Genomic DNA, 26,644 nt, shown 5'->3' on the forward strand with positions numbered 1-26,644 from the left:
ACCCGGCTCCGCGGGGAAGGGCTGGCGCCCGGCCCGGGGCGGCTCCCCAGCGACGGCACGCCCGCAGCGCAGCCCAGCGCGCCGAGCCGGGCGGCGGCGCGGCCGGGGCGGCCCCGAGAGGCCGGGAAGGGCGGCGGGGCGGGGCCGGACGGGGCAGCGACGAGCCGAGCCGAGCCGAGCCGAGCGAAGCGTGCCGCACCGCGCCGAGCCGCGATGGAGGGCGCCGAGACGGCCAGCCTGCTGGGGGAGCGCAGCCTGGGGCCGCCGGCCCGCTTCAGGACGTACCGGCGGCGGTGGTTCCTGCTGGCCGTCGTGTGCCTGCTGAACTGCTCCAACGCCATGGTGAGTGCGGCCGCCTCTCCCGGCGCGGGCAGCCGCTCCCCGCAGCCGGCCTGGGCTGGGACGCTCCTCCGGAGTGCTGGGGAAGGGGGCGGCCGCCGGCAGCCCCGGGTGCCCGAGCAGCAGGCGGAGGCGCAGAGCAGACAGGGCACACAGCCCTTCCCTGCCGCCTCGCTGTGCCGCAGATCTGGAGAGCAGGTCTGGCCGCTGCTGCTGCTGCTGCTGCTGGTGCGGAGGGAAGACGGGCTGACATGGCTCGCCAGAGCCAAAAGCACCTCCTGTTTCTTCCTAGAAGCAGCCAGGCAATCCTCAGGGCTCTGCCCCAGTGCCCTGTCTCAGATCCACCCCCTCATCCTTGGAGCACCCGAATCGGTTGTACGCGCACAGTTCGGAGAAGCGCCAGCCTGGCCGTGCCTTACGGACGGAATAACCGGGTTTTACTTTTGAACTTTGTCGTTCTGGTTATGACTTAGGCCTTCACGCTTTCCTTTCTGACCGGTGGGATCCGGGACACCGAGGGGTGTGGCGGGGGAAGGGCAGGATGGGGCGGGAGGGTGTGTGGGATCTCCAAGAGCTCAGCAGGAAGTACCGCAGCGTCAAGTCAGCCTGGGATGAAGCAAAATGTGTCCTGGAGCACAGCAAAAATTGCTGCCGAGTACACTTCGTATGCCATGGGGAGACAGAGAAAGTATTCATCGTCTCTGAGGGTCACATGTTTCTAGCCTAAGAATAGGAGAGCAGTGTTGAAACGCCATGGGAGAGGAGCTGGAGCTAACTGCTGCATTGCTTGCCTGCGACAGCAGATTTATCCGGTCAGGAAAAGAAGCAAGCTTCCTTTCAGGGTCTGTTGCATATACAGAACACTATAGGAGTGATTATACACTAAACGGATGGTTGTATGAACTTCTTTTTGCCTAGTCTGCCTTGTTCTGAGAGACTTGAAAAAATTGGATGCCAGGTCATACCCCACCTGTTGAACTGATTTAAATTCAGTAGTTCTAGAGATAAACCCATAAAGCTTCCTCATATCAAGGCTTAGTATATGAAAAAGAAGCCCAGATCTTTGCTCATCAAGTCATTGAGGACATTGTTGATAATTATCAGACTGATGTAGAATTATTCATGTTCTTGAGGATTACTATGCTGTGAATGCAGGCTGTCTGGCAGACAAGATCAGGCACTGCAACCTGCAAACATTTAAATGCTTTGAAGGATGATTAGGTATTCCGTGATGCAAGAGTGCTGGAGTAGAGAAATGGAAAAAACATAGTGAGAATTTGGCTGTATATGGGGAAAAAAATTAATGCACCTTCTCAATGGAAAATCAGTATATCCTTTAAGAGTGTAAAAAAGTGTACTGCAGAAAGGCCCCACTGCTTGCTTGCAGTTAAATTGGCACAACAGAAGAACATTATGTGACATGAAATAAACCCTGTAAGTGGACAGTGACAGCATGGGTGAAGGAAACTGTACCAAGTCTTTTTCAGGATGTCTTGTCAGATTTTGACTTTGCTGAAATCTTAAAGGTGAAACTTTAAGAAACAGAACTTTTCAGTATATCTGCAAGTATTACTGTGTCCTCAGTGTGTTGCTGAAAACTTTGTAGCCCTGGAAGAATGACCTGTTCTGTCTCCTTTGTATCTTGACAACTTCCTGACTGCCCATAATACTATTTTTCCACGGTATGAAATTAGGCCAGAACTTTACAACTTCAAAACTGGGTGCCTACTAAGTATCCTAGAGTGGAATTATTGTTTCTAAGCCATTGCAAGGATCTGGAATGGCAACTATGCTAACGTATAAAGTTGTAAGCAAACATTTCCTGATGCTAAAGTTTCTTCTGAATGTTCCTGATAAAAATCACATTAAAATGGATGTAGTAGTTGAAAGTCCATGAAATCAAAGTGGTTGGTTGCTATTTAAAAGTTACAGATGAAAAGATTAATTAACCAGTTCTGTGATGTGAAAAATTGCCCTGCAAGTTGTGTCATCAATTCCTGTGCAGATGTTGCGTGCAGCATTTTGTTCTATGTACATCTGTGTAAGGCTATCTGCAAATGCATGTAGTGAGGACACAGGACTTTTGAATTGTCTAGCTTGAACCACATTTGCTGGATCCAGCTTCCAGAATGATGCCTTGTATTCCTCATTCTTGTCCATAGACATGCAGTTTTCTATTAGTGACCTTTGGTGCCACTAGCAGTGGCAATCAGGAGACAGTACTGAGTGGGGGAGACTTTCAGTGTCAAGGAGACAAGGTAGAAGCAACTTAACTGCAGGACAGCACATTTGGTCATGCAGCAAGTACAGGCTGAGAAAGGAGTATTTCTTAGTCTGGCTTAGAGAGTGATTGAGCAAAGCCAGAGCAGACCATGTGGTGATGAAAGAGGCACTCTTCCCTATATCCTCCTGCTGTTTCATCGTGTGAAATCCTTGCATTAACTGGAGCAGAGTGGAGTTAATATGATATAGAGGCTTTTACACCAACGATAAATATAGCCCCTTACTTGTGCTTTTATTACTGGCCTGAGTTTAAAAGCCTCTGTCTCTCCCTGCTGTACAAAGTGGGTACTACCTTATCAAGAATTTGTTGTCATTTCCTAAATAGGGCTATTCTGGGAATTCCTAACTGACAATATAGTGTAAAAAACTGCTGCCTTATCTTAGGAAAGCCATAAGCAGACATCAGCATAATATACTTGCTGCCTGAAGTCGTGTGCAAAGAGGATGTTGTGACCACAGCTAAACTTAGATGATTTATCCCCAGCTGTCTTTTGCAGCACTGCTGATGGGGGGTTGACATAACTCTGCCTGTGGTTTCTCCCCAGATTTGTTTTGCCAAACTTCCACTGTGGTTTTGAGTATGATTTTTTTCATCTGAAGGCTTAATGTTTAAGAGTATTCATGCTGTGCTTGCAGCTGCTGTAGCACATAGCTCCTCCCTTTTTTCCTCCTTCCTGTGAAGCTGCACAGGTGGGAACTTCGTGTTTCACAGGAGGGACTTTCTCTTGCTTTAGCACCGGAGACACAGAAAAAGACAGAAGAATGAAACCAAGAGTGTTTACTGCCTGGTTCTTTGCTCAGCAGCATGAGCAAGCTGGGAAGGAGCAAGGGAGCAGAGGGTTGGCGCTAGCTCACGCTTGGCCAAGTGGCTCCTGACTCACTAAGTGGAGGACTTACACTACCACTCAGTGTACTTGGGAGAGGAAGGAGAGCTGCACAAGTGGAGCCTGGCATGCTTCAGGGCAGGGTGCACATGCTCCTCACCCACACCTGTCTGCTCCAGCAGTGCCCTTATAGATACGCGTGTGCACGCAGCTGCTGCTCTTTTTTCCTGCTACTTCTCTTGAGAGCTGTAGAGACTAAAAGAGACATCTTGGCAAGAATCTGGCCTTTTCTGAAGATCACACCTCTGTCCTAATGTCCTAAACTCCTGTGTCAGCATAGGTTCTTTCAGCTGAGCACAGGGGCTGTTTGCTTCCAAGCTGTGTGTTCCTTTTAACCTTGAAGATGAGGACTCTGGTGTAAGGGCTTCATCATCCAGTTTCAGGGGAGAAAGAGGCAGCATCCATGTCACAGAAAGATCTCTTACATCACCTTGTAAGCTGTCTTCAGGCACATGAAAGAATGCATGCTGGAGTTGGCAGAATTGCTGTAGGCGAAGCCTGTATGGGGACTGGCGAGCTGTGCTGGTGCCTGTTACGAAGCAGAAATTCCCATTTTATGCAAGACAACCCCCTTGGCTCCTTCTTTTAAAACTGCACATAAAAGGTACTGCGGGGGCATTTCTACAGTCTCATTCTATAGTCAGCTATACAGTATGCTAGACAATGAAAAATACTCCATCTAGCAACCTTTGCTAGCTGATACTGCCACTGACATGGCAAAGTGGCCTGAGTCCCACGCTACCTGATTGCATATGCTTGCCTTTCTGCAAATACTTTCCACTTTTAGAATCTTGATTTGTTCATGAGGAAAGCAGGCATTGATTACCAGCTTGTCTTTTGTGAAGAACATGTCTGGCACTGCTTTTGTCAGGGTTGTACTTGGTTATATGTGTGGTGCATCAATGTTGCTGCACTTTGAGATCCAAAAATCTTGCATCTGTCATGTATGCCATTTCCATCATATGTGACAGCTCACAGCTGTTGCTTACCAAAGTGCAGAGCCTGTGTGGAGTCCTGCCTTCAGGCACCACCTTGCTACCACTGTAGACAGAGAGCTGGTGTCTCATAGCCTACCTCCTGCAGAAATGGGAGGAAGGACAAACACTGGGCTCCCTTCAAATGGGTGGAGGGAAACCAGATCCTGCAGGTGAAATTGGTCCTGGAGAGTCTGTGTGGGAGTGGGAACAGTGAAGGCAGTAGGGTGGAAGAACTGAACCAGGAAAAGATGGAGTTGTAAGGGGAATGAGTGCAGGAGAAAAACAAAAGAACTTGATCTGATTCTGGGAGGAAGAGAGTGGGACACCTGTAAACCCTTACCTGTCAGCTAAGGGTCTACAAGGATATCAGAAAGGACAACATAAAAACTTAAAAATGGAATCAGGATGAGAACAGCTGTAACCTGTTTTGATTACAGGAATGCCCATGCAGGCCTGCAGTTGTCATAAGATCATGATCATAGAATCATAGAATGGCGTAGGTTAGAAGGGACATTAAAGATCACCTAGTTCCATCCCTCTGCCATGAGCAGAGACACCTTCCATTAGACCAAGTTGTTCATCAGCCTGCCCTTGGATACCTGTAGACATGGAGAGTCCATAACCTCTCTGTGCAACCTGTTCCTGTGCCTTGCCCACCTTAAAGTAAATTTCCTAATATCTAATCTAAATCTACCGTCCCTTAATTTAAGGCCATTCTCTGTGGTTCTACCACTGTATGCCTTGTGAAAAGTCCCTCTCCATCCTTCCTTTCAGCCACCTTTAATGAAGATTAAATCTCAGTTAATGGAGAAGGGACCAGGCAGTCTCTGGCTGGTGCAGGAGAATTAAAATGTCAGCTAGAAGAAGATTAAAGCAGAGGGCAAGAGAGCTGAAAGTGGAGCCAGAACCATTCCCAACATCGGTATTAGTCAGATAGTTTGAGTGTCAGTGCCCTGGCCCTGGTGCAAGCCTCATTGTTAAAGAAGATGTGGAAAGGCCCTCCTGTAGCTGAGGATATGAGTTGACTGTGGGTAGAAAACATTTCTGTCCTTTTCTTCTAGTGTTGGGGCATGGCTCCCCAGTCAGGCAGCTGTGTGCAGTGGGAGTTACAGCTGTACCCCAGTGTCAGCTGGAACAGGCTTGTGGATCATCAGGGTCCCTTCTGTTCTCCTCCTCAGCTGCTGAGCACAAGTTTTTATAGTGAAGAGTGTATGTATACCTGCTGAGGTATGTATTCCAGACCAGACTAGCAAGCACTGGAGCTTTTGCTATCTTTAAACCTAAAACCACAGTGAGATGAAGGTGTTTCTAAGGCCTGAGCTCAGAAGAGGAGTGTCGGAACTAAAATTCCTGTCTTCTTCCTGGAGAAGAAACGTCCAATTATTGGAGAAGAAACTCCAATAAGCATCCATTATTACATTTGCTAGGTGCATATCTGAAAGGAGAGAAAAGTCCATAACTAAACGCTGAAGGAGCAAATACCATGATCTCAAACATCAGTGAAATAATGATTGATATTGGATTATACTACAGGAGGAGCTGCAATTTGAAAACAACTAATTCAAAATCTATGACAGATTGCTGGGGAAGGGAGTTTTGACAGGTGTCAGGGGATTGAGCTCACAAACTCATTGTGGCTTTTTGGCTTGCAAAGGTAAGAGTCCCTGTGATTTAGTGGCTCTGCATGGGTGTGGGAACCCAGAACATCCCTCTGGCTGTCCAGAATGGCCAAGACCCCTGCCAGGGGTCTCAGAAGCCCTGGCACAGAGCCCAAAACACCTGTGGTTTTGATTATGACCCGTGGAGCAAATTACCAACCTTATATGAAGATCAGCAAGCCACAACAGTTTAAATAGAATAATAGTGAAGTTATCACAGGGTGGAAAAGTAGATTTTGGGGTTTCTGGAATGGGGGTTCAGGAGGCAAGATGGAGGGATCTGGGTGTGTCCAGCCTTTCTCCTTCTTCTTTTAGGCCTCCATCTTCTGCTGTGATGTTGGCACTTTTAGATTGGTTTAGAGTAGAAGCTCACTGTCTAACATAGGTGATAGGTAATGGAAAGAAATTATAAACATTGTGTACGTAGTTTTTAGTATAAAGACATAACACCGCCCCGGGGGCAGGCAGAATGCCTCGGACTGTCTTGCTGAGCAGATCTTGGCAGGACAGGAGAAAGAATTTTATAGATAAGATACAATAAACAACCTTGAGACCGAGAAATTAAGAGCCCTGACTCCTTCAAGCACCGGTCTGGGAGAAGAGACTTTTGAGCTCTTCTCGGGGTCACTCTGACAAGCTAAAGATCCCGACACATGGGCTTCCATGTAAATATTTTGATTAACTTGCCGTGGTCCAGAAAGTGAACTGCTGCTGACTTTCATCATTATCTACTCTAACTTGTGCCAAATTGAGAATTTTGTCAAAGCTTGCCAAAAGGTTTCATTAATTGTAGCACTGGCAGGGCTTTGAAGGGATATAAGCTGTAGTAGGTGAGTGAAAATTGCTTGCCAGCATCACAGTCAGGAGTTGACCTTTTGGCATCTATTGAGCTGCATTTGGAGAAGCTCATGTGAGCACAGATGAAGCAGTGCAGTGCATAGCAAGAACTCATCTTGATGCCTTCTGCAACTCACACTGAGGCTCTGGTTTTGTGTGGCCTCTCAGGCAATAGAGCTGCATGCAGCTTGACCAGACCACAAGGGTGTATTTCCACAAAGTGAAGCTTGTGCAGGGACTGAAAATTGCAATGACTGAACAACCCCGCAAGAGGTAGGGTTGTTTCTACTTTCTTTATCTGTTCCAGAAGCAACAAGCTTCTGGGGTCTGACATCCTGTAACCCCAAACGTTGTCTCTTCCCTTGTATCTGTCACTGTGATCTGCAGTGGTAAGCCTTGATACAGGCCATGCAATTAAGACTTGGACTTGATGGTCCTTGTGGCACCCTTCCAACTCAGAATATTCCATCATTCTGTGATTCTGTGGTTTTGGTGTGCCAAAGATTAGTGAAGAAAATGGCCCTTGGAGAGTGCTGGAGGCCAGAATCTCTCTCTGTCTCTGTTCTGTATCCTTGGAGCTTACAGGACTTTGATCTCACCAAGAGAGAGCTGCATCTTCTTTACCGGCTCTACGTGAGGGGGCTTACCTCAGGGCAGCCCCTATGTAGGTGCCAGCCTTGGCAATGCAAAGTTTCAGAAAAGCATGTTGGATAAGGGCTCTGGCTTCCAGCAGAAGAGCTTATTAACTGCTGTGGGTGAAGTTACCATAACTGGGAAAACCAAAAGCAGAAGGTGGCATACTGATTGTGTATTTCCCTGTGTAGGCAAAACCCCACAATGCCACCTCTTTGTTGTAGGGGCATTTACTGGCCTCTTTGACTACAGTTACAGTTTGAGCTCCATTGCCCAGTTCTGAATTTCTGTGTTAGAACAACACATGGTAAACAATGAAACATACTTTTTCTCTCCAGACCCATAAATAGACCCACTTCCTATTTTGAGGGACAAGCTGCAACTTTCCACCCTCCATGCTCTCACATGGATATGCTAGGACTGGAGCTCTTGCTCAGGATAGGAATTCGGGGCAGCCCCTATGCTTGGTTTTCTGCATGAAATGGTTTTAATAGATCTAATGGAATTGTGCCAGTGCTTGGTCCCAGATCACCTAGATGCATACAGTCACTGAACAGAAAATGCTGTGCTTTGGCTAGTGGCATCACTTTCCTAATGATGTAATGCATGGTTGATCATTTTGCGTAGAGGAGCAAGGGGGTGAAAATGTACCTGAAGCTGGCTTACAAAATGTATCATCTCTTTAATTGTTTCCTGGTAGAGTGTTTCATCACCACCACCCCTGCATAGAAGGCGTTGAGGAACACAGAAGTGCTGTTGTTGGAAATACACAGCTGGGATTTGTTTAGCAGCAGTTTAGCATCCCATAAGCAAACTAATGCTCATGTCTTAGTCATGCTTGTAACATCTAAACAGTTACATTAGCATTAAACAATTAAACTCCCTTCCCTGTCTGATGGAAGTCTGGAAAGTGACCTGGATTCATCTCCTTGTTGTCTAAGAGTACAGTTTGCTTCTGCACCTAGCATCTTCCTTCACCAGGCTGTAGAAGCTGAGTAAACACCAAATCCGTCCCCTACCAGACCTTTAAATGATGTCACATAGGTGTGTCTGAGCCCAGCATGCTGATTCAATTCTTTGAATTGAATACAGGAGGTACAGCATGGCAGCTCCTTTCAGAAAAGAAGAAAGGGCTGATGCTAGGAGTCCTTGCAAGGCTGCTGAGAATATATTCAAAACTTCTCTGTTACTACCATTTACTCATTGCCTCCCTGCTAGGGGAAAAGCCTAGCTAAAGAATCATTTGTGTGTGGCTGTTGTCACATCATGACTCTAGGGAGAAGAAAAGCCCATCTCCCCTCTGCTCCTGTATAATGTGACAGTTTTTATGGTCCCTATCATGTAAGAAAAAAACCCCAGGAACCCTGGAAATAACAAGAAACAGTTTGTAAGAGCACACCTTCCCCTGAGATTATCCAAGCCTTTTTCAGTTACACATAAACGCCACATCTGATGCTGGGTGCAGGATGCAGGCTGTGAAGAGGAAGCTTGTGATGACAAAAGGGAGTACCTGGAAAGCAACTGTGGCTGTAGTTCTTTTGTAGAAAGCTATAACTGAAGTTTTTGCTGACATTTCTGCAAACTTTATAATCTTGAGTATTCAGCAGCAGCAAGATCATCCTCTAACAGTGAGGCAGCCTGTAATCGACATCATTGAATGGTTAGGCCATTTGATAGGTTAAACCAGTCTTTTTGAAAAGCGCTAGGATGCATCTTGGCAAAGAATCTACAGAAACATCCTCTAACTTGCAGTACCTCATTTTCTTTCTCATGGATGTGATCTCAGAACCTGATTTTAGGATCAAGCAGTTCTTGTCATTCTCATAAGAAACCAGAAGCAGACAGGAACAATGAAATCAGTGTCTACAACAAAGTTTAGGGAGCTGTGTTCAGATATGGCTGGAAGAAAAACGTGGATAGTTGTTGAAGTACCTCTTTTGTGTGTACCTCCCTGTTATGTGTTCTAATACATTAAATAATGCAATCTCTAGGTAATTTTATATCTGTTGAGTGTGTCTTAGAAGGCAGGGAGTAATGTATCTCTTGGCTGACACATAGTAAAGTTGTTCTTACAAGGCCACATCCAGGTATTAAAATGGAACTGAAACTACCAGTCCAAGTTTAAGGGATCTTAGCTGTAGAGAGGAGGTGGCAGATTCTGTTTTTTTATGCTAACACAGAATGAGTCCATGTGGTTTCCATCAGGTAAGTAAGTGTGTCAGAGCCAACCTGTTCAACATGGGGACAGGAAAGGTACTGACTTCTACTTTTGCCAGCCTCCAGCATCAGGACTAGGGGACTGGGGATGAGGCAGTGAAATGTAAGGGGTGCTCTGGGCCAAGTAACTGCAGACACTGAAGGTTTGAAATTTTATTACCAGCCTTAACATCACAGTTTCAAGGAGAGACTAAGACAGTGAGCCTCCTCAAAACTCAGTTTGAGGGGATGCTGAATTACTGTTCTGTTGGGGGTGTTGATGCTTACTGATTTTTGGTCTTTGTTCGGCAGCTCTGGCTGACGTTTGCTCCTGTAGCTGATAAGACAGCTGCTTACTTCCACATTTCCCTGGAGACAGTCAACTGGCTCTCAATGGTGTACCTCCTCATCTCAATCCCATTTGGTCTGGTGGCAACATGGGTCCTTGACAGCGTGGGGCTCCGCTGTGCTGTGAGTTGAAGTGTTCTGCTTCCCTGAGGAAATCTCACCTAGAGGTAGCAGTAGAAGCACAAATCAGTAATGTACATGCTTTGAATAGGAGTCTTCCCAAATGCTGCAGAGAATTAGCACGTTGAAAGCTCTATTCTAGATCAGTAACATCACCTCTGTGGTGATGGTGGAGAGAGCAGTGGGAAAAGTCAGAATAAAGTTGTATGCTTGCCTTTTCCAGCTTTAGCTTTCATTGTCTTAGCCAACTGACAGGGACAGATATTGTGAACTGACTCTGTGAAGAGCTTTCTGTAATTAGGTCAGATCCGCTATGGAAAAGTCTTAGCACCACAATTTTGTTGTCTGGGCCAGTTTAAGGAATAGCAGGACAGAGTGCAAGCAAGAGACCCCTGTCAGGTTAGAGCTTGGCCTCTGCTAAGCCAGCTTGAGATCTGTACACAATCCCAGAATTGTGTTGTGGAATGCAGCAGTGAAACACTAGTATGCTAATAGAATAGAAGAACATTTGCAGGATCCATAAGCTGGATGGTTCATTGCCATTATCCTTGGATTTTCACAGCAAAATATGGGTGATGGCGCAAACTGATAGCAAGGTGTAATTAGCGAACTTCAGATTTCTCATCAATGTGGTTCTTACATGGGGTTGAGACAGCGACCTTGCTCCCTGTCACCCCAAGACACTCCCTAAGGAGGCGGGTAGGATCAGGAGCATCTCACAGTGGCCCAGAGGGGTGGGGAGGGTCTGCAGGCAGTGATTACTAGCACCCAGTGTTTCCTGTAGTGCGTTTGAGACCTTGCTCATGCTAATCCATTGTATTAAGTTCTGCCCTTCAGGCTTCAGCATGCAAACCCTGTTTGTTTCTGCTCACCTGCAGGTGGTCCTGAGTGCATGGCTGAACATGGTTGGTAGCATCACCCGGATGTTCAGCGTTCTGAAGTTCCTGAGCTTGGGTTCCCAGAGTTACTGGTACCTGTTTGTTGGACAGTGCTTCTCTGCATTAGCACAGCCTCTTATCATCTTTTCACCAACAAAGCTGGCAGCACTATGGTTCCCAGACCACCAGAGAGCAACAGCAAATATGATTGCATCAATGTGTAAGTGATAGCTGCAAAGTAACATTGCTGCCTCACAGAACTTGTTAGCAATTTGTTTGCCTTTCAGAGGTAGCAGGCAGAGGAAGTCCTTTGTACTTCAGCCATTTGCCCTTGCAGATACAGCTTCACCCAAAAGTCTTCTAGTCATGTGCAACAACACAGACAAACAAGAAGTGGATATAAGCCACATCCAGGTGCAGTGCTCACCACCCAGACTCCTAACCTTCTTTCTCTCTTCCAGGACCAGGTTGTCATCTTTGCCTAAATATCACATAGGGTGACGACAGCCCTTAATGTTACTAAGATTTAGGGGCCCTAATTTTGCAGTTTCTTAGGAAGGTGTCTTAAATTGCATTGTAGTGCCAGTGGTCACAGTTGCTAAGTTCTGTAACTGGATGGAAGGGAGGTGAGGCTGCTGTGGCAATTTTGCCCACCAGTTCATCCAGTAGGAAGGCTGAGCACATATTCCTAATTGGAAACAAAACAAAATATACTTGTCTGTCTGCACAAACATGTTGGGGATGCTAAATGGCAGGACTATCCATGCAGAAAGCACACTTGCCTTGCTAAGTGCCTGGAATCTGGGAAACTGGATAAGCAGATAAGCTTGCTCTAATCACATTCCTCTCTTGGCTTCTTGGGCACAGATCGAGACAGGATACCACACTTGATAGACCTGTTTCCTCTCTTCATGTGACACTTTGCCCAGCAGCCAAAGAAATCTCTTCCTCTTTTCTCCAAGGACTTGAGAGGTGCTCCAGAAACTGGGCTGGTTCACTGGCTCCAGCTGTGAAGCCTCATAGTACCTCTATGTGTGTGGCAGCCCCATCTGTCCTTCCCTCAAAACAGCCAGCAGCTGCCTTCCCTCCCCATTGCCTTGAAGCTGTAAGGAAGGGTTAGGCGTGGGGAATGAAGAGCAGCCCTGTGCAGCTTTTCTAATGCTGCTGCTGGACTAGAGCATGGGCACTGTTGTTTAGCAAGAATGGATCTATGGTGTCAGAACGAATGAATTATTTTTGCACTGCTTTTCCTAGTGCTGAGACAGACCTTCACCTTCGTTGCTGGAGAAGGAGCTCTGTTGTCAGTGTGGCATGATACAGGCATTACCAAGGACCACTGGGCACTCAGTGCTTCACTGCCCTGAAGGACTGCAGCCTGCAAACAAAGGGCTCCTTTAAGTGAGAGAGCAGCCAGAGAAGCTAAAGAGCATTTTATTCACAAAGCCTCCTTGGTCTTTACAGAACCAAATGAATCTAACTATGACAAAGAACAAACCTGAAGAGCAAGGAACAGTGGAATCCCAAGACCTGAAGCTGTTCAGTGTCTGGCGTGTTGGGATGTCAGAGTGCAGGCTGAATGGTGATGGTTGTCTGCTGCAGCACCTGCATGTTGCTCTACGGAAGGCTTCCATTAATAATGCCTGGTTACATCCATAATGTCTGCTGTACAATATCAGGATTTAATTTCAAGAAAATTTAAATACTGTCTGGAAGGAGGATCTGCCGCAGCCCCAGTCTTTTAATCCAGTTGTCAGTTAACTCATGGCAAATGTCATTATCTCAATGCTCTTTATGCCCTGTCTATTCAGTCTTGTTGCACCTGTCTGTCAGGTAGTTATCAGCTCTTCTCTACTTTGTCTTGAAAGACCAAATGGCTCCCACCCAGGCACTTTACAGCCAAATTTCCCTTTGCTTCTTCGCACTTGTCTCTATTCTTGCTGTTGCTGATGTGAGCTTTTTGTGTCATCTTGCTCCAATTTATCAGTGCCCACTTCCCGTGTAATTAATGCTGAGCAGCACTCAGAATTCCAGTTCCGTCAGTATCAGTGCTGCATACAGAAACTGGTTCCACATCCTCCTGCTGTTAATGCCTATGGATAGGCTTCCATGGGCTTTTGTGATAAATATGAACCTTGCACTCAGGATCCTGCTGAGCAGCTGAAATTACTATGACTCAGTTGTCATAATGATTAATGACTCAGCTTAAGTGTTTGTTCTGCCCATCACTTGTAGAGACTTACTCAGAGAGAAGCAGTGCAGGACCAAGAACTCATCCCCTGTGAAGATCACAAGAAATTCTCTTGTGTCAGAAGGAGAAAGAGTTGTCTGAGTGCACTGAAGTGACCTTTGCTTCATTCAAAGGAGTCTTCATTTACTGAAGTCTGTTGGTATATCACTTTCTTCACCCTGAAGTGTTCCAGTGCATCAGGATCACTGACCACAAAACACAAAGCCCCACTGTGGAGTACTGCAAGCTAGTCCACCAGGATCCCTCCATCATAATGTATAGTTGATTAACCCAGTGTCTTCCTTTCCATTCATAATCTAGGCCATGCAATAGCTCTTCCCAGGAAAAGAAGGCAACTGAAACCATGTAATTCCTCAAGTGGTCTCAGTCCTTTCAAATTTAGCCCAATGCTCACCTATACCTTTCCAACCCTCATCTACACTTTCTGGAACTGCTTCAGTATGTTGATAGCTCATGGAAACAGCTGACTAGTTTACAGGCCCAATTGCATTTTATCCCAACAGAGAAGATGCAATCCATCTCCTTGGAAACTCTGTTTAATTGTTTCCATGTACTTAGAAGCAGGTAATATTTCACCGGCATCATAAGCTAGTACTTTCCCAAGCACAGAGTAGAAATGCTACAGTTGTGTGCTATAGGATTATTAATGATGCCTCAGCATCATTATAGAACAGACAGGGGTGGAAGTCACCTCTTGGGATCATCTTGTCCACACCCCTGCTCAACCACAATTGTCAAGACCAGGTTGCCCAGGTTTATGTTGAGTCAGGTTTTGATTATCTCCATGGATGGAGGTGTAGGAGCTTATCTGAGCATCTTGTTTCAGTGCTGAACAGCTATCACAGTAAAGAAGTTTATATTCAGGTGGAGTTTCCTGTGTTACGCTTTGTACGCCACTGAGAAAAGTCTGCTTCCATCTTTATAATTGCTGATCAATGTTCTTTTCTCCAGGCTAACTAGTCCCGGCTGTCCCAGGCTCCTTAGGTATGAGAGATGTTCCAGACCTTTAATCATGTCTTTGGCCCTTGACTGGACTTGCTTCACTAACTTGGTACCTTGTATCAAGGAACCCAGCATTGGACTTGGCACTCTATGTTTCTCACCAGGACTTAGCAGAGGAGGAGGATCATGATCTTCCACCTGCTCTTCCTGATGCAGCCCAGCATGCTGTTGGACACCTTTCTGCAAGGATTCATTGCTAGCTTATAGTCAACTTGCAATCCACCAAGACCCCACGTCCGTCTCTGCAAAACTGCTTTCCAGCAGCTTCTCCAGGCTGATCAGTCCCACCTCTTTTAGTGGCTCTTCACATGACAGAAGCTCCAGTCCCCTAATCATCTTTTCTCTTTTCTGGACCAGTAAATTCATGTCTCTCTCACACTGGGAACCTGAGAACTGCTCACAGTTCTCCAGATGTGGACTTGCTAGTGCTGACAACACTGCCTAATGCTGAGCCCAGGATTGTGGTGGTTTTCTTTATCAGAAGGCTGTGTTGCTGGTTTATGGTCAAGTTAGTGTGTACCAGGACTCCCTGCCCACTCCTCCTCTGGTCCTTCTTTGCAGAGTTGCTTTCCAGTTGGTGAGTCTGAAGGGGTACTGATAAATGAGTTCTTATTCTTCCCGAGGTGCAGCATATTGTAGTCACAAACTTCACAAGGTTCCCTTCTGCCTATTTCCCCAGTCTATTGTAGTGCCTATGAGTGGCAGTACAGCCATCTCTTCTGCAAGTCACTCCTCCCATTGTCACATCATCTGCAAACTAGCTGTGGGTGCACTCTGTCCTATCATCCAGGTAAACTGTATGGCCCCAGTATCAACCCCTGTGGTGCATCACTGATGACAGAGCTCCAGCTGGTCTTCGTGTCAGTGATGACAATCCTCTGGGCCCAGCCATTCAGCTGGATTTCAGTTCATCTCACTGCTCCCTTGTCTAGACAGACAGTACTTCCTCAGCTTGTCTGCAAGGTTGTTATGGAGACAGTGTCAATTGTTCTTTCCTCATCCATCCAGCAGTCATTTCACTGTATTAAAGCTACCAGGTTAGTTAAGCATTTTTCCTTTTCACCTTTTCATCCCTCATGTCCCTGGAAATGGTGACAAGGATTGATTATTCCATGACCTTCCCAGGGAACAAAGTAAAACTGAAAAGCCTGAAGTTCCATGGATTCTTTTTCTTGTTCTTCTTGAAGATGGGAGTCATATTTGCTCTCTTCCAGTCCTCAGGAGCCTCTTGGAATTGCTTTTAAAGGTAACCAAAAATGGCCTTGCAATGGAAACAATCTGTTACTTCAGCACTGATGTGTCCTATCAGTCCCATGGATTTGTATGTCTGGCTTACTTAATGTTCTCCAACCTACTGTTTCTCCATTGAGAGTAAGTCTTTATTGCTTCAAACTTTACCTCTGATCCCAGGGCTGAAGGTCAGTCTTACCAATCAAGAAGAGGTGAAGAAGGCATTGAATTCATTTATGTTTTCTGTGTCCTTTATCACTGAGTCTCCTGCCTCATCCAGCAGAAGGCCCACATTTCCCTTTTGCTGCAAAAGTGCTTAAGGGTACCTTTCTCATTGCCCTTCACCAGGCTCACCAGGCTGGCTTTGGCTTTCTTAACCCCATCCCTGCACGCTAGTAGAAAAGCAGCTTTACTTGTTTGACTATTTCCAGAATGTTGCCTTAACATTAAAAAATTGTTGCCTGCAATTTTGGATGTTTCCAACCTGAGTCCCAGGAGTGCTGCTTCACACACTGCCCAGCTCCAGCCCCATAATAATGCAACTGCCTCCTCCTGTACAAAATCTGCAAGATTCTCTGCTGCCATGTAATTTTTGTACTAGATAAGTAGCAGAGATCATGTTGTATACCTGCCTGGCCTTTGCAAATGAAATGTAAAGGCTTGAAAGGTCTCAGGAATGAACCCAGTGTGACTTTTTTTGTTCATGGCCTTTTGACAAAGAAAAGTAATGGCATCCTGGTGACCCTCCTAAAGAGCATTGCCAGCAGCTTGAGGGAGGTTGCCTGTCAGCATCTGAAGAACTGTGTCTGGTTGTAGATTCCTATATATAAGAAGGATATGGACGTATTAGTGTAAGTGCAGTTAAGAAGCCACTAAGACAATTAAGGGAAAGGAGCATCTGTCATGGCAGCAGAGGCTAAGAGAGCTGTGGCTGTTCACCCTTGAGCAGAGGAATCCTCTACACAATGTATACATGCCTAATGGTATAGGGGAATAAAGAAAAACACCTCTGTAACTCCTGCTATGTAACACCAGGACAGATGACATGGATTCGCCCATTTTAATTTTGTCCCTTTAGCTTGACATTTACTGAGGCAGCCTTGTAAGAGTGAGGACATCATAGTCCATAGTTGAAAAACAGTTTACAGGAGTTAGGAGTTGAAGGGAGATGGTTTTATAGAATGGATTTCATGCAAGTGAGACAACAGATGTGGCAAGAGTAAGATCACACAGTCAACTTCTCCAAATGTTCCCCTCCTGGTTCTCCCTATATATGCCTTATTTTGTCCTTGTTCATTACAGTGCTGCACACTGCAGCTGTGATGCTGGCAGGCAGTAGGGGTGGATACCTGATTCTGACTGCTTGCATGAAAAAAATATTTCTCTTCTATTTCCTTCCAGCCAATCCCTTGGGCATTCTTATAGCAAACTTGTTGTCCCCTGCACTAGTTCCTGAAGGAAAGCACATTCCATTGATGGTAAATGAGAACTGCTTTAATCAGTCAGCTGGGTTGATTTGGGTCCAGCTGATTTATTTGTTTGGAGGTGGTGGAGCTGGAAAGACTGGTAACTTGTCTTGTCCTTCTGTTGCATAGCTGGGTATTTATGCTGTCCCAGCAGTAACAGCCTGTGCTCTAGCAACTCTGGGGATTCGTGAGAAGGTCCCACCAACGCCTCCATCAGCCAGTGCCACCAACTCCAACTCACAGCCATTCTTCACAGGGCTCAAAATGGTAAGTGTTGCAACCTAGAGACTGCCATGCTCGACTGAGGGATGCAGCCCTGCAAGGAGGGGATATGCTGAACAATCTGCCTACAAAAGAAACTCTGAATGCCCCTCCTCCAAACCTGCCATGGAAGCCCCTTAAAGGAGATCAGTATTCCTTCATTCCTCAGGGAGTGGAAGCTGCTCACAGCAAAGCTGCAAGAGACACTGTCTGATCAATCACCTGTGGGCTGGCAGTCGTTCAGATAGCTCCAACAGGCAGACTTGGGCTTATCCAAGAGGACCATACAACTTGAATCTTCTGAACAGATGTGGTAACAGTTAGGATAGCACATGGCAAAGCAAAGAAGAATTTGAGCACTGAAGACTTCCTCCCTCCCTAACATGGTCCCCATTGAAACTTGTCCTCTGGCTGAATTGCTGGGACAAAGCCACACCTTTGTCAATGATCATGGGGTTACCTTGTCAGCAATTTCAACTGAGGAGTCAGAGCCACTGACCCTCAAGTCTGCTGTCGCAGACAGGCCTTTTTCCTCCTCCACTTATTTACATTAATTTCTTTTTTTAGCTCCTGAGAAACAAGCCATACATCATCCTTGCAGTGTGTTTTGGAGGAGGAATTGGGATGTTCACCTGCTTTTCAGCTCTGCTGGAACAGATCCTTTGTGAAAAGGGGTATTCAAATGTGAGTCTTCTTCCTTTTCTCCCCACTGTCCACATTGTCTATGATACAGTCAGATTGATATTCCCTCATAAAGGACTCAGAGCAAAATGAAGACAATTTAATATGCTGCAGTCTCATATCTTATTTGCTCATGTTATCTAATATAGATTAAGCAGCAGATTAATCCAGAACACAGTCAGACTCTTAGTATAATAGATGACATGCATTTTCATTACTGCCCATGGCCAGGCTCCCATTTGCAAACAAAAATTTTTTCAGGAAAAAAGAATATTGTGATTTTTCTAAGCCACTCCAGAGCACTGCTTATGCAGCCTTCTGTCACCTACTCCAGAGTAGAATGGGGCCCAGGCAGGCCCTAGAGTGAAGTCAAAGACCAGCTGATGCAAGCACCTTTTCCTCTTTGGACAGATTTACATGAAGCCAGGGCAGTAGAAGAGGTCAGTGGTACTGTAACAGCCGTTTCTTCATCCTTCTCATGAAGCAGGTGCTACTTTTACGGTTCAGCACAGTATGTGCACAGCTGGGTCCTGCTGCTCTCCCCCTCCTGCTTATTAGGAGGCCCCCCCAGTTCAGGCGTTTCCTCTCAGCAGGCTGCACTTCAGTTCTGGTATATGTATTGCCACGGGGGTCCTCTTAAAACACCTCTCCAGCTGTTACATATGCACATTAACGTGTCTGGCTTCTATCCACCCCCTCTTCATCTCCCAGATCTGATGATATCTGGCTCAGGGCTCTATAGCCAGGTCACATTTTGCACACTCCATTGGCTTTTAACTGGAAACCTCTTAAAATTTGCAGCCTTGCTTTATGTGCATCCTGATTTTGTCTCTGTGTGACTGGCTTGTCCTGGCCCTTTAGCCCAGAGAAGCTATTCCATATACCCTTTCCTTCCAGTGCCACTCAGGGTCCCAAAAATGCTTTTCCAAGTTTGTTAAAAGCTTCTCTGCTTTCAGGATTGCTGTCTGCATTTGAGTTCTTATGGAGCTCAAGAAGTGCTACAAGCAAAGGGCAATCACTGCAGGCAACAGAGCATGTACCCTATCCTAGCCACTGCTTACTGCCTCCCTAGTTAGACTTTGACTCAGCTGGTGTCTCCTCTAACATGCTTTGGGTGTCCCAGTGCAGGTCCCTGGTTAGAAAAGGGCCAGGAGGGTAATTATAGACATCAGCAGGTACCAAGGCAGTTGGGCCTGTTGTCACCAGTATGGACAAATCACCTGACGACCCCTGGAAGAGCCCTGTGGCGCCAGGCTGGAAAATTTAATGCCAGGGACCTGCTATAGCTCTGCATCCAGCCTCCCTTGACAAGTGTCCAGAGACTTGTCATCCTTTGGGAGTGCTGTCACCATGCTGCCCCCACACACTTGTAAAAGCACCTGGACTCTGTCATTGCTACTCATAGCCCTCTGATGGCCTCAGCTACTGCAATGGGCAAAGAAGCTTTTCCTACCTCAGTAAGTGAACCACTGTTAGCTGGCAGATGGGTCAGTGACATTAAAACGTCTTTCCTAACTGCTCTAGTTTCTCATTACTTGTTCTTCTGCCCTCCAGGATTTTGCTGGCCTGAATGGTGCACTGTTCACAGTCTGTGGTTTGTTGGGTGCTTTCCTGCTAGGCATGTATGTCGACCGGACAAGGAAGTTCATAGAGTCCACCAAGATCAGTTTCTGTCTGAGTGCGCTTGCCAGCATCATGTTTGCAGTGGTAAGTTCTCCCTTGCATTGTGCCATTCTCATGGGCTTATTTCTGTTGCTATCTGATTAATCATCAACTTAAATCAAGGTCATTTGATGTCATGGTGTTTATTAAGCCCTGTGTTATGCTTTGGGATTATCTCTTTGGGCTAGGAATTTCTTATTTTAAAGAAAAATCCTTTACTGAGGATTTGACAGTCACTGTGGAGCCTGAGACAGACTGAATTGGGATAAAGATAAATAGGCATAATTTTACTTCTCCATACTGGATCACCATTTGCTTACTGACTCCTGAGACCATTCTTTTAAAGAAAAAAAAAAAAAGGGAATTGCTAAGTATTTATATCACAAAAATGAACAAGAATGTCATATTTTTCCAACTCCTGCCTTTAACAGTGGTAAGTATTAGGGTTGTGACATTAGTGGGAAGGACCTAGTTATATTCTAGTTCTGAAGTAGTTCCTTGAGAGAGACAAGAGAGGCAGAAGAGGAAAACACTTGAATTCAGCCAGGAGAGGAATGCACAACCTGGAGACTTTACGCCCATGAGGCCAAGTTACAAGTACTGCACTCAAGCACAGCCATTGCCAATGGGAGCCATCACACAGCAGGAATCTGATCACAACACACAGCACCACAGAGGACCCAGAATGGTGCAGGTTTCTGCTTTCCCAGCAGTCTTATCCTGTGCATTTCTCTTGTGTGATAAAAAATCCAGACTTTCACTAGAGGGTGATCACACCTTCCCTGGGACCAAGGCCCCAGAGATTGTAGTTCCATTTGGAAGAGACAGACAAATATAATGCTTTTGTCAATGTAGGACAAGGTGCCTAAAGCACACCTTGCATTTTCCCTTTTTATTTTCTGGCATTTGTTTTGAGGATGATCTGAATACAATCCAGCTTGCAGGGACTCAGGTGAAGCACTGAATAGGTAAGAGGCTATGTTGGGAGCAACAAGCAAACCTATTCCTCCTGCCCTTCCCTCCTCACCTTCATCCCATCCAGAAGGACTATTAGTTCAAAGTGGTAGAACAAAAATCACCCATTCAAATCTGTTTGATCCCTTTGTGCTTTGAACTCTGATTCCAGACACATAGTTTTCCTTGACGTAATCAGTTTAGCTGGGCCAGGTTTGCTGCCATCCCAGGACAGACACCTTGTGCTCCTCTCTGGGAATTTATTACATGGTGAAGGAAGGAGGTACTAGCAGCATGGCTGCAAAGTACTTTGTCTTTAGTAGCATTGGCTGAACAAGGTCATGCTCTTCCCTCTAGAGTTAGGGACAGGCTGTTCTAGGCACTAAACTAATCTCCAGGTTTTGTAAATGTTTCAGGTGGTTTTTTTGTTTGCATTTTTGTTTGGATCTTTTGATGTTAAAATCCTAGTGTTACAAATGTGTGTCTGACTGATTTTCCTTATCATTGAGCTGCAGCAACCCAGAATTCTCACAAGTAATCTAATGCAAACATAATTTCCAAGATATTATGTTGCTTTGGGACAAAGGTATGTGTTTCACTTGGCCCTAGAGAGATGTTGAACGTACTACTGGTAAGTTACTGACCAGTGAAGTTACTGTAGTACAACTACACCAGTGCTTTTCAGATAATTCTGCTGATCCTCTCCTTACTTCAGTTCAACAGACACCTCTCCATTTTGTAGCCTTCTGTTGACTTTAGAGGGCTGAAAGTAAAAAATTGTTTTCAGAAAAAGGTAGGGAATATACTGGTGAGCCACCCCCTGAGACTTTCTGCAGGTTAAAAGTTCAGAGACTTTCTGCAAAACAGTGCTGGCATTGAGGTTTTGGTATTGTTTTGTTTTGCCTACAGACTTCTCGGTTCAGACATCAGGCCATCACGTTGGCCATCACCAGTTCACTCTTTGGTTTCTTTGGTTTTGCCATCTACCCCATTGCCATGGAGCTGGCTGTGGAGTGCTCCTACCCCGTAGGAGAAGGTACATCTACAGGCCTGATTTTTGTTGCAAGGTAAGCAGGCAGATTAAATCCAATTGAAACGTGAGCTTGGGTTCCAACACTCACACACACACGCACAGGGATGTGGGTGCAGATAGACATATCAGTGCTTGCCGTCCTGCTGAATGTCTTTCTGGTGTCTGTGCACATGCCCCTGGCAAGGGGAGCTGGCTGGCTAAGCCATGAACTTGAAGAGCTAAATGTTTTAAAAAGGGAGGACTCTGTGGAAGAGGCCAAGAAAAGCAGTAGGGAAGATGAAGGTCTCCCTTGGTTGGCACAAAGTATGATTTAACCATGCCCAGCACCACCTGCCTCTGAAGTAGATGGGGGCTACATGGCTAATAGAGGCACCATTCCCACAACAGTACACGGATGAGTCAGTTCCCAGTGCTCTGTTGAGGGACAGTGACTGTCCTTCCAGTTATCAATTTACCTGCCTAGGGCTGCCTCTGCATTTCAGCAGGAATGACTTGCTGGAGCTCTAAGCAGTGACACCAGTGATATGATGCTATGTGTTTGTGTCAGGAGGAGGTGCAGCAGCAAGAAACGTCAGTGAGGGGCATCAGACACTGCCTTTGAAGGCTGTTGTCTCTTACTGGTTGTGGACTTAGTGACTGCTGCCAGCCAGCTGTGAATGAGGAGGAGGCTGAAGCCACTGCCTTTTTTATATCCTCAGTCCTGCAGTGAGAAGTGTTTCCAAGTCTCTGCCTAGTGAATATGCCTCAGGTTTTTGACAGGTGTAGTTCAACACCTGCTCGCCTTTAGAGGGAGTATATAGTGATCCTGCCACCCTAGCCCTCTGTCTGAAGTTGACCTGGACACCCTGTGGGACAGAACCAGTTAACCAAATGCCTGGGCCAGAGGAATCCAGCAGTAGCTTTCTCTGCTAGAAGGACCATGCTGCAGAAAGAGACATCATTCTCTTCCAGCTGGGGAAGGTGGCCCTGTCTGCAGCACTGGTACCTCAGGCAGGTAACATAACTGCATGTTGTCTTCTTCCCACAGCCAGATTGAGGGTGTGATTTTAATGATTCTTCTACAAGCTCTCACTGTCCGTGTTTCTGAGGATCCATTTTCCACCTGTGCCCTTGACCAGGATGGAGCCCTGGACTGGACAAGTAAGTATGTTCTTGGAAATGATGCTGGACACTTGGTTGCACCCCAGGTACTCCCCACTCTTCTCCAGGTCTCAGTGTGAGGAACCCTGCAAGTCTGATTCCTATTGTAGAATATCTTCTAACCCCCTTTCTGAGTCTGATGGTGCACTCCTTGTTGCTCCTGCTAAACCAATCCTGCAAGATTGAAATAGAAAGAACTCTACGGTGCCATGAATGCCACTGCTAGCTCTGGGTTAAAATTTCTCTTGCAGTCACCCTGCAGAAGCTTGAGTTTCATAAAACTGGAAAGCAGCTGTTCTGAGGGGAAGACACTGTCCATGTAGCATAGCCAGGGCAGGTTTTCATATCGGAGGCCAAGGTTACAAATGCTTTGACTGAAAGCTACATCCCTTTATTCTGCACAGACAGCTGCCTGTATTTGAGCTTTTTTCTCACTTACTCCAGATTTCCCTTCCTTTCCTAGCTGGTCAGAAGAGACAGCAACTGAGATCAACAGGAGCACATAAGTGTTTTCAGTGCAGGCTAAACCCTAGTCTTGATCTCTCAGCTGGTTCATGCCACCTGGGGACACCGCTGAGCAGAAACTCCCCAGAATAAGGTCTGCTAGCTGTAAGGGATCAAGGCTTTGTAATAACTGTCCCTGAAAAGCAATCTGACTGCTTCACCTATGAAAGTCTGCAATTTGCCATTTAATCAGATCAGAGCTGGATCTTGGGATTAGGTACCCATTCATATTCCTTTTGTGGTCTGATACCTACAGGAAAAAAACCTGTGGAGAAGGAGATGAAGATGTTCATTTGGGACACTGGTGAAATTAGAACTATTTCCAGGCTTTGTTGCATAGTCTTTTAGATATACTTTTTCTTTCCCTTCAGAAAAGATTCTTTAAACAGAAATTTGTCATCAATAAAAGTTCATGTTAAGCATACTTTTCTACATGTTGCTCTCAGATGATATTACAAGAAGCACTATCTGTGTGGAGCTGTTCCCTTGTGGAGCTCAAGTGATTTGATTCAATCTTTTTTGTAATGTTTTTCACTAACCCCCAGGACGCAAACGTGTACACTTACAGAGGGACACACACTCCTACAAGCACGGTGTCTGCTCTGATGTAAGACCTCCAGCCTGGGGGGTCATGCAGAACAGTGTTCTGGAAGCCTTCCACATTTTAAGTAAATACTCTTTCTATGCCAGTGGTAGGTAAAGCAAGACTTGTCTGTTACCAAACTGGTGATGTCCCACTATGGTCTGCACCCTGTCCTCAGGGGTACCCTTTGGCAGGAGGTCAGACAGAATGTGTTGTTTTGGGGAGTTGGCCTGTCCATTTCTGCACCCATGGGGAGTTTTGGCTTCACTGCCTAAAAGCGTATCTCTCTCACAGCTCCGGTTCTGGTGCTGGCTGGCCTCTGCAGTGGTATGGCTTGTTTCTACGTCATCTTCTTCCACACTGACTACAAGCGGCTCCATGCTGAGACAATCAGTACTGATTTGGTCAAGGCAGAAGATGCAGTGACAGCACATGTTCCTGAATCCTAAACAGGCCAAAAGGGGATGCCAAGGGCCAGGACTCAGACTAGTGGGCATGGACCAATCCTGAGCTGGTACACTGGGATATCTGTGTCATGTTGCACAATAAGCAAGGACTAGAGCAAATAGCACCTTTGCTGTACATCTCTCAGTCTTGTGTTTATTTGGGGATCTGGGCTGTTAAGGGCTGTCCTGCCAGAAAGGTCAAAGTGGCAATGGACAACTATGCTCACAACTAAAATTTTTAGCTAACTTGATGCAACCTAAAGAAATGCCACAGTGGAGGGTAGCATTGTATTTCAGCCATTTTTAAATTTTCATGTACGTGGATCAAGGGTGAAGGTTTCAGAAAGATGGAAGCTGTGCCTACCACAAACCCAGCGGAAAACTTCTATTTAAGGACTGTGTTACAGCATAACAACTCTTCCATTCATGTTGGAAGTAATTGTGCCTTTTAACTAAAGGACAGTAGAAGCTAGAGCATCCTTCGATTCCAGTGGGGATATGTAAGTATGTGATCTGTAATGGAAGTTTGTTACAATAAGTCACTTTCTCTTCTACAAGAAAAGAAAAGTCTTGCCTGTAGTGCTGCCTATAAAAGAAAATATCAGTAAACAGCAGAAGTTAAATACAGCAGCATTTCTCACCCCTCTGCTTCCCTGAAAAATGCTGAGACATTCAGGATTAGCTTGTTTTACTTGGGATTCTGTTTCTTCACCTCTCTTGCAATTTCAGTGGTTTAAGTTTCCACAAGAAGATGAAATTGCTGGTTTAGTATTAGACTAATGTCATGCTCTCCTATAAAGGATCACTCCTTTGGGAATGACACTGTAGTGCCTGGCATGATGGAAGCTGGCAGAAGAACTGGCAATGGTGACACTAGTGCAGGGACTTGTCATAAGTTTCTGCAGGTGACAGGGGCTTTGGGGAGGAGACCAAGTAAGAAACAACATCAAAAAACACCTGTTCTCTCTGCAACTGACATCTGTTCTTTAGTGTTAAATGAGATGGGAAGTGACACAAAAGATCCCATTTGGAGTTCAGTTACACTGACAATTACAATGGGCACAACTGGATTTTTCATTTTACAGAACTTCCACGGCAGTGTAATGTCCTGCTTTGATTTCAGGTCTAGGTGTACTACCTGAGAAATTCTTACTTTATAACACTTAGGGAATCTGAGTACTTGCTGATTAAGGGACTTTGATGCAAATTGAACCTGTGAGTACCTTCATCCAGTCCAGCTAGAAGACAGTCCCAATGCCAAGAACACACTGTGCCTGAGGAACACTGTACAAAGGAGCTCTATCAGTGCCTGAACTCTCTCCCCCATTAGCAGCTGGAAGGCTCTCCCTTTGTAAAACACGTTTGCATCCTTCTAAGGAGCCTGCTTGTTCCTACAGCTCCAGCTATGCTCTCACTAGTAAGCACTGATGTTTGTCAAAAGGAGCAGGAAAGAAGTCTGAAACCAAAGTGAAACAAGATTGTTTAAACCTGTCAGAGGAATGAGATATCTGTCTTTTGCAAAACTAGCTGGTCGGTTCTGCAGCCCTGGAACTAACACACCAAACAGATTAACGCCAAATTTACCTGCCACTTCTGAATTCCACTGTACTGGGAAGCAAGAAGCACTTGATACTTTATAATTTTATATATTTACAAATGTTTATGGTTTTTTTTAAATAAAGGGTGGTTTAAGAAAGGATTAACCTCTTCTCACTGTATCATCTTTTAAAAAGTATTTTATAGATGCAAGGGTGTGTTGTATCTGCAGCACAAAGCATAGGCCCCTGTATTTGCTAGATGCACTTACACTGACAATCTGTGAGGTATAATCTCAGAATAATCTCAGATTCTTAAAATGACCGTGTGAAATTAGCTGTAGGATAAACTATGGTTAGCTCTGTTTTGAAGGATAGGTTAAAGGAGTAAGGAGATACTGCTAGCAACTGTCTCCAAAACCTGCTGTTGCCCTGGAGAGAGAGTCTGCCTTGCACCAGCTGAGACACTATTATCTTCATCCAAGCACATAAAAGAGATGATAAAAAGGGGAGACTTTTCTGTCTACTAATGGATGAGACATAGAGATGTGTAAGGCTCTTTTTGGATTCCTGATGAGTAGTTGCTCCCTCACTCTATGGTTTGTCATATGCTGACAGTGTGCCATAAAGGTGTGATGGCACTGTCATGCAGTGAGGCCAGACAGCTCATGCAGGTACCTGCTTTGCAGCATTAGCTGTTCCTGCTGGCTCAGCTAACTTCCCATTTTGTGTTTAGAACAAAAGAG

General features: G+C 45.6%; 1 protein-coding gene across 1 annotated transcript; it reads left to right on the forward strand.

The window, feature by feature from the left end:
* Positions 1-179: 179 nt before the first annotated feature.
* SLC49A3 (solute carrier family 49 member 3) lies at positions 180-26,066 on the forward strand. Its single transcript, XM_066569062.1, has 10 exons — positions 180-342; positions 10,120-10,278; positions 11,154-11,373; positions 17,035-17,111; positions 17,229-17,366; positions 17,928-18,044; positions 19,596-19,748; positions 21,567-21,724; positions 22,718-22,830; positions 24,212-26,066. The coding sequence occupies exons 1-10, from the start codon at positions 214-216 to the stop codon at positions 24,364-24,366; spliced, it is 1,419 nt and encodes a 472-aa protein (XP_066425159.1). The 5' UTR covers positions 180-213; the 3' UTR covers positions 24,367-26,066.
* Positions 26,067-26,644: the final 578 nt, after the last annotated feature.

Source organism: Molothrus aeneus, chromosome Z, assembly GCF_037042795.1.
Source record: "Molothrus aeneus isolate 106 chromosome Z, BPBGC_Maene_1.0, whole genome shotgun sequence".
Taxonomy (NCBI): Eukaryota; Metazoa; Chordata; class Aves; order Passeriformes; family Icteridae; genus Molothrus; species Molothrus aeneus.

Bases quoted from the DNA above. Each gene is read 5' to 3' on its own strand.
- SLC49A3 (XM_066569062.1), top strand. From the start codon at position 214: ATGGAGGGCGCCGAGACGGCCAGCCTGCTGGGGGAGCGCAGCCTGGGG. The intron at 10,279-11,153 runs GTGAGTTGAAGT...GCTCACCTGCAG, and splicing joins GCGTGGGGCTCCGCTGTGCT to GTGGTCCTGAGTGCATGGCT. The intron at 22,831-24,211 runs GTAAGTATGTTC...TCTCTCTCACAG, and splicing joins TGGAGCCCTGGACTGGACAA to CTCCGGTTCTGGTGCTGGCT.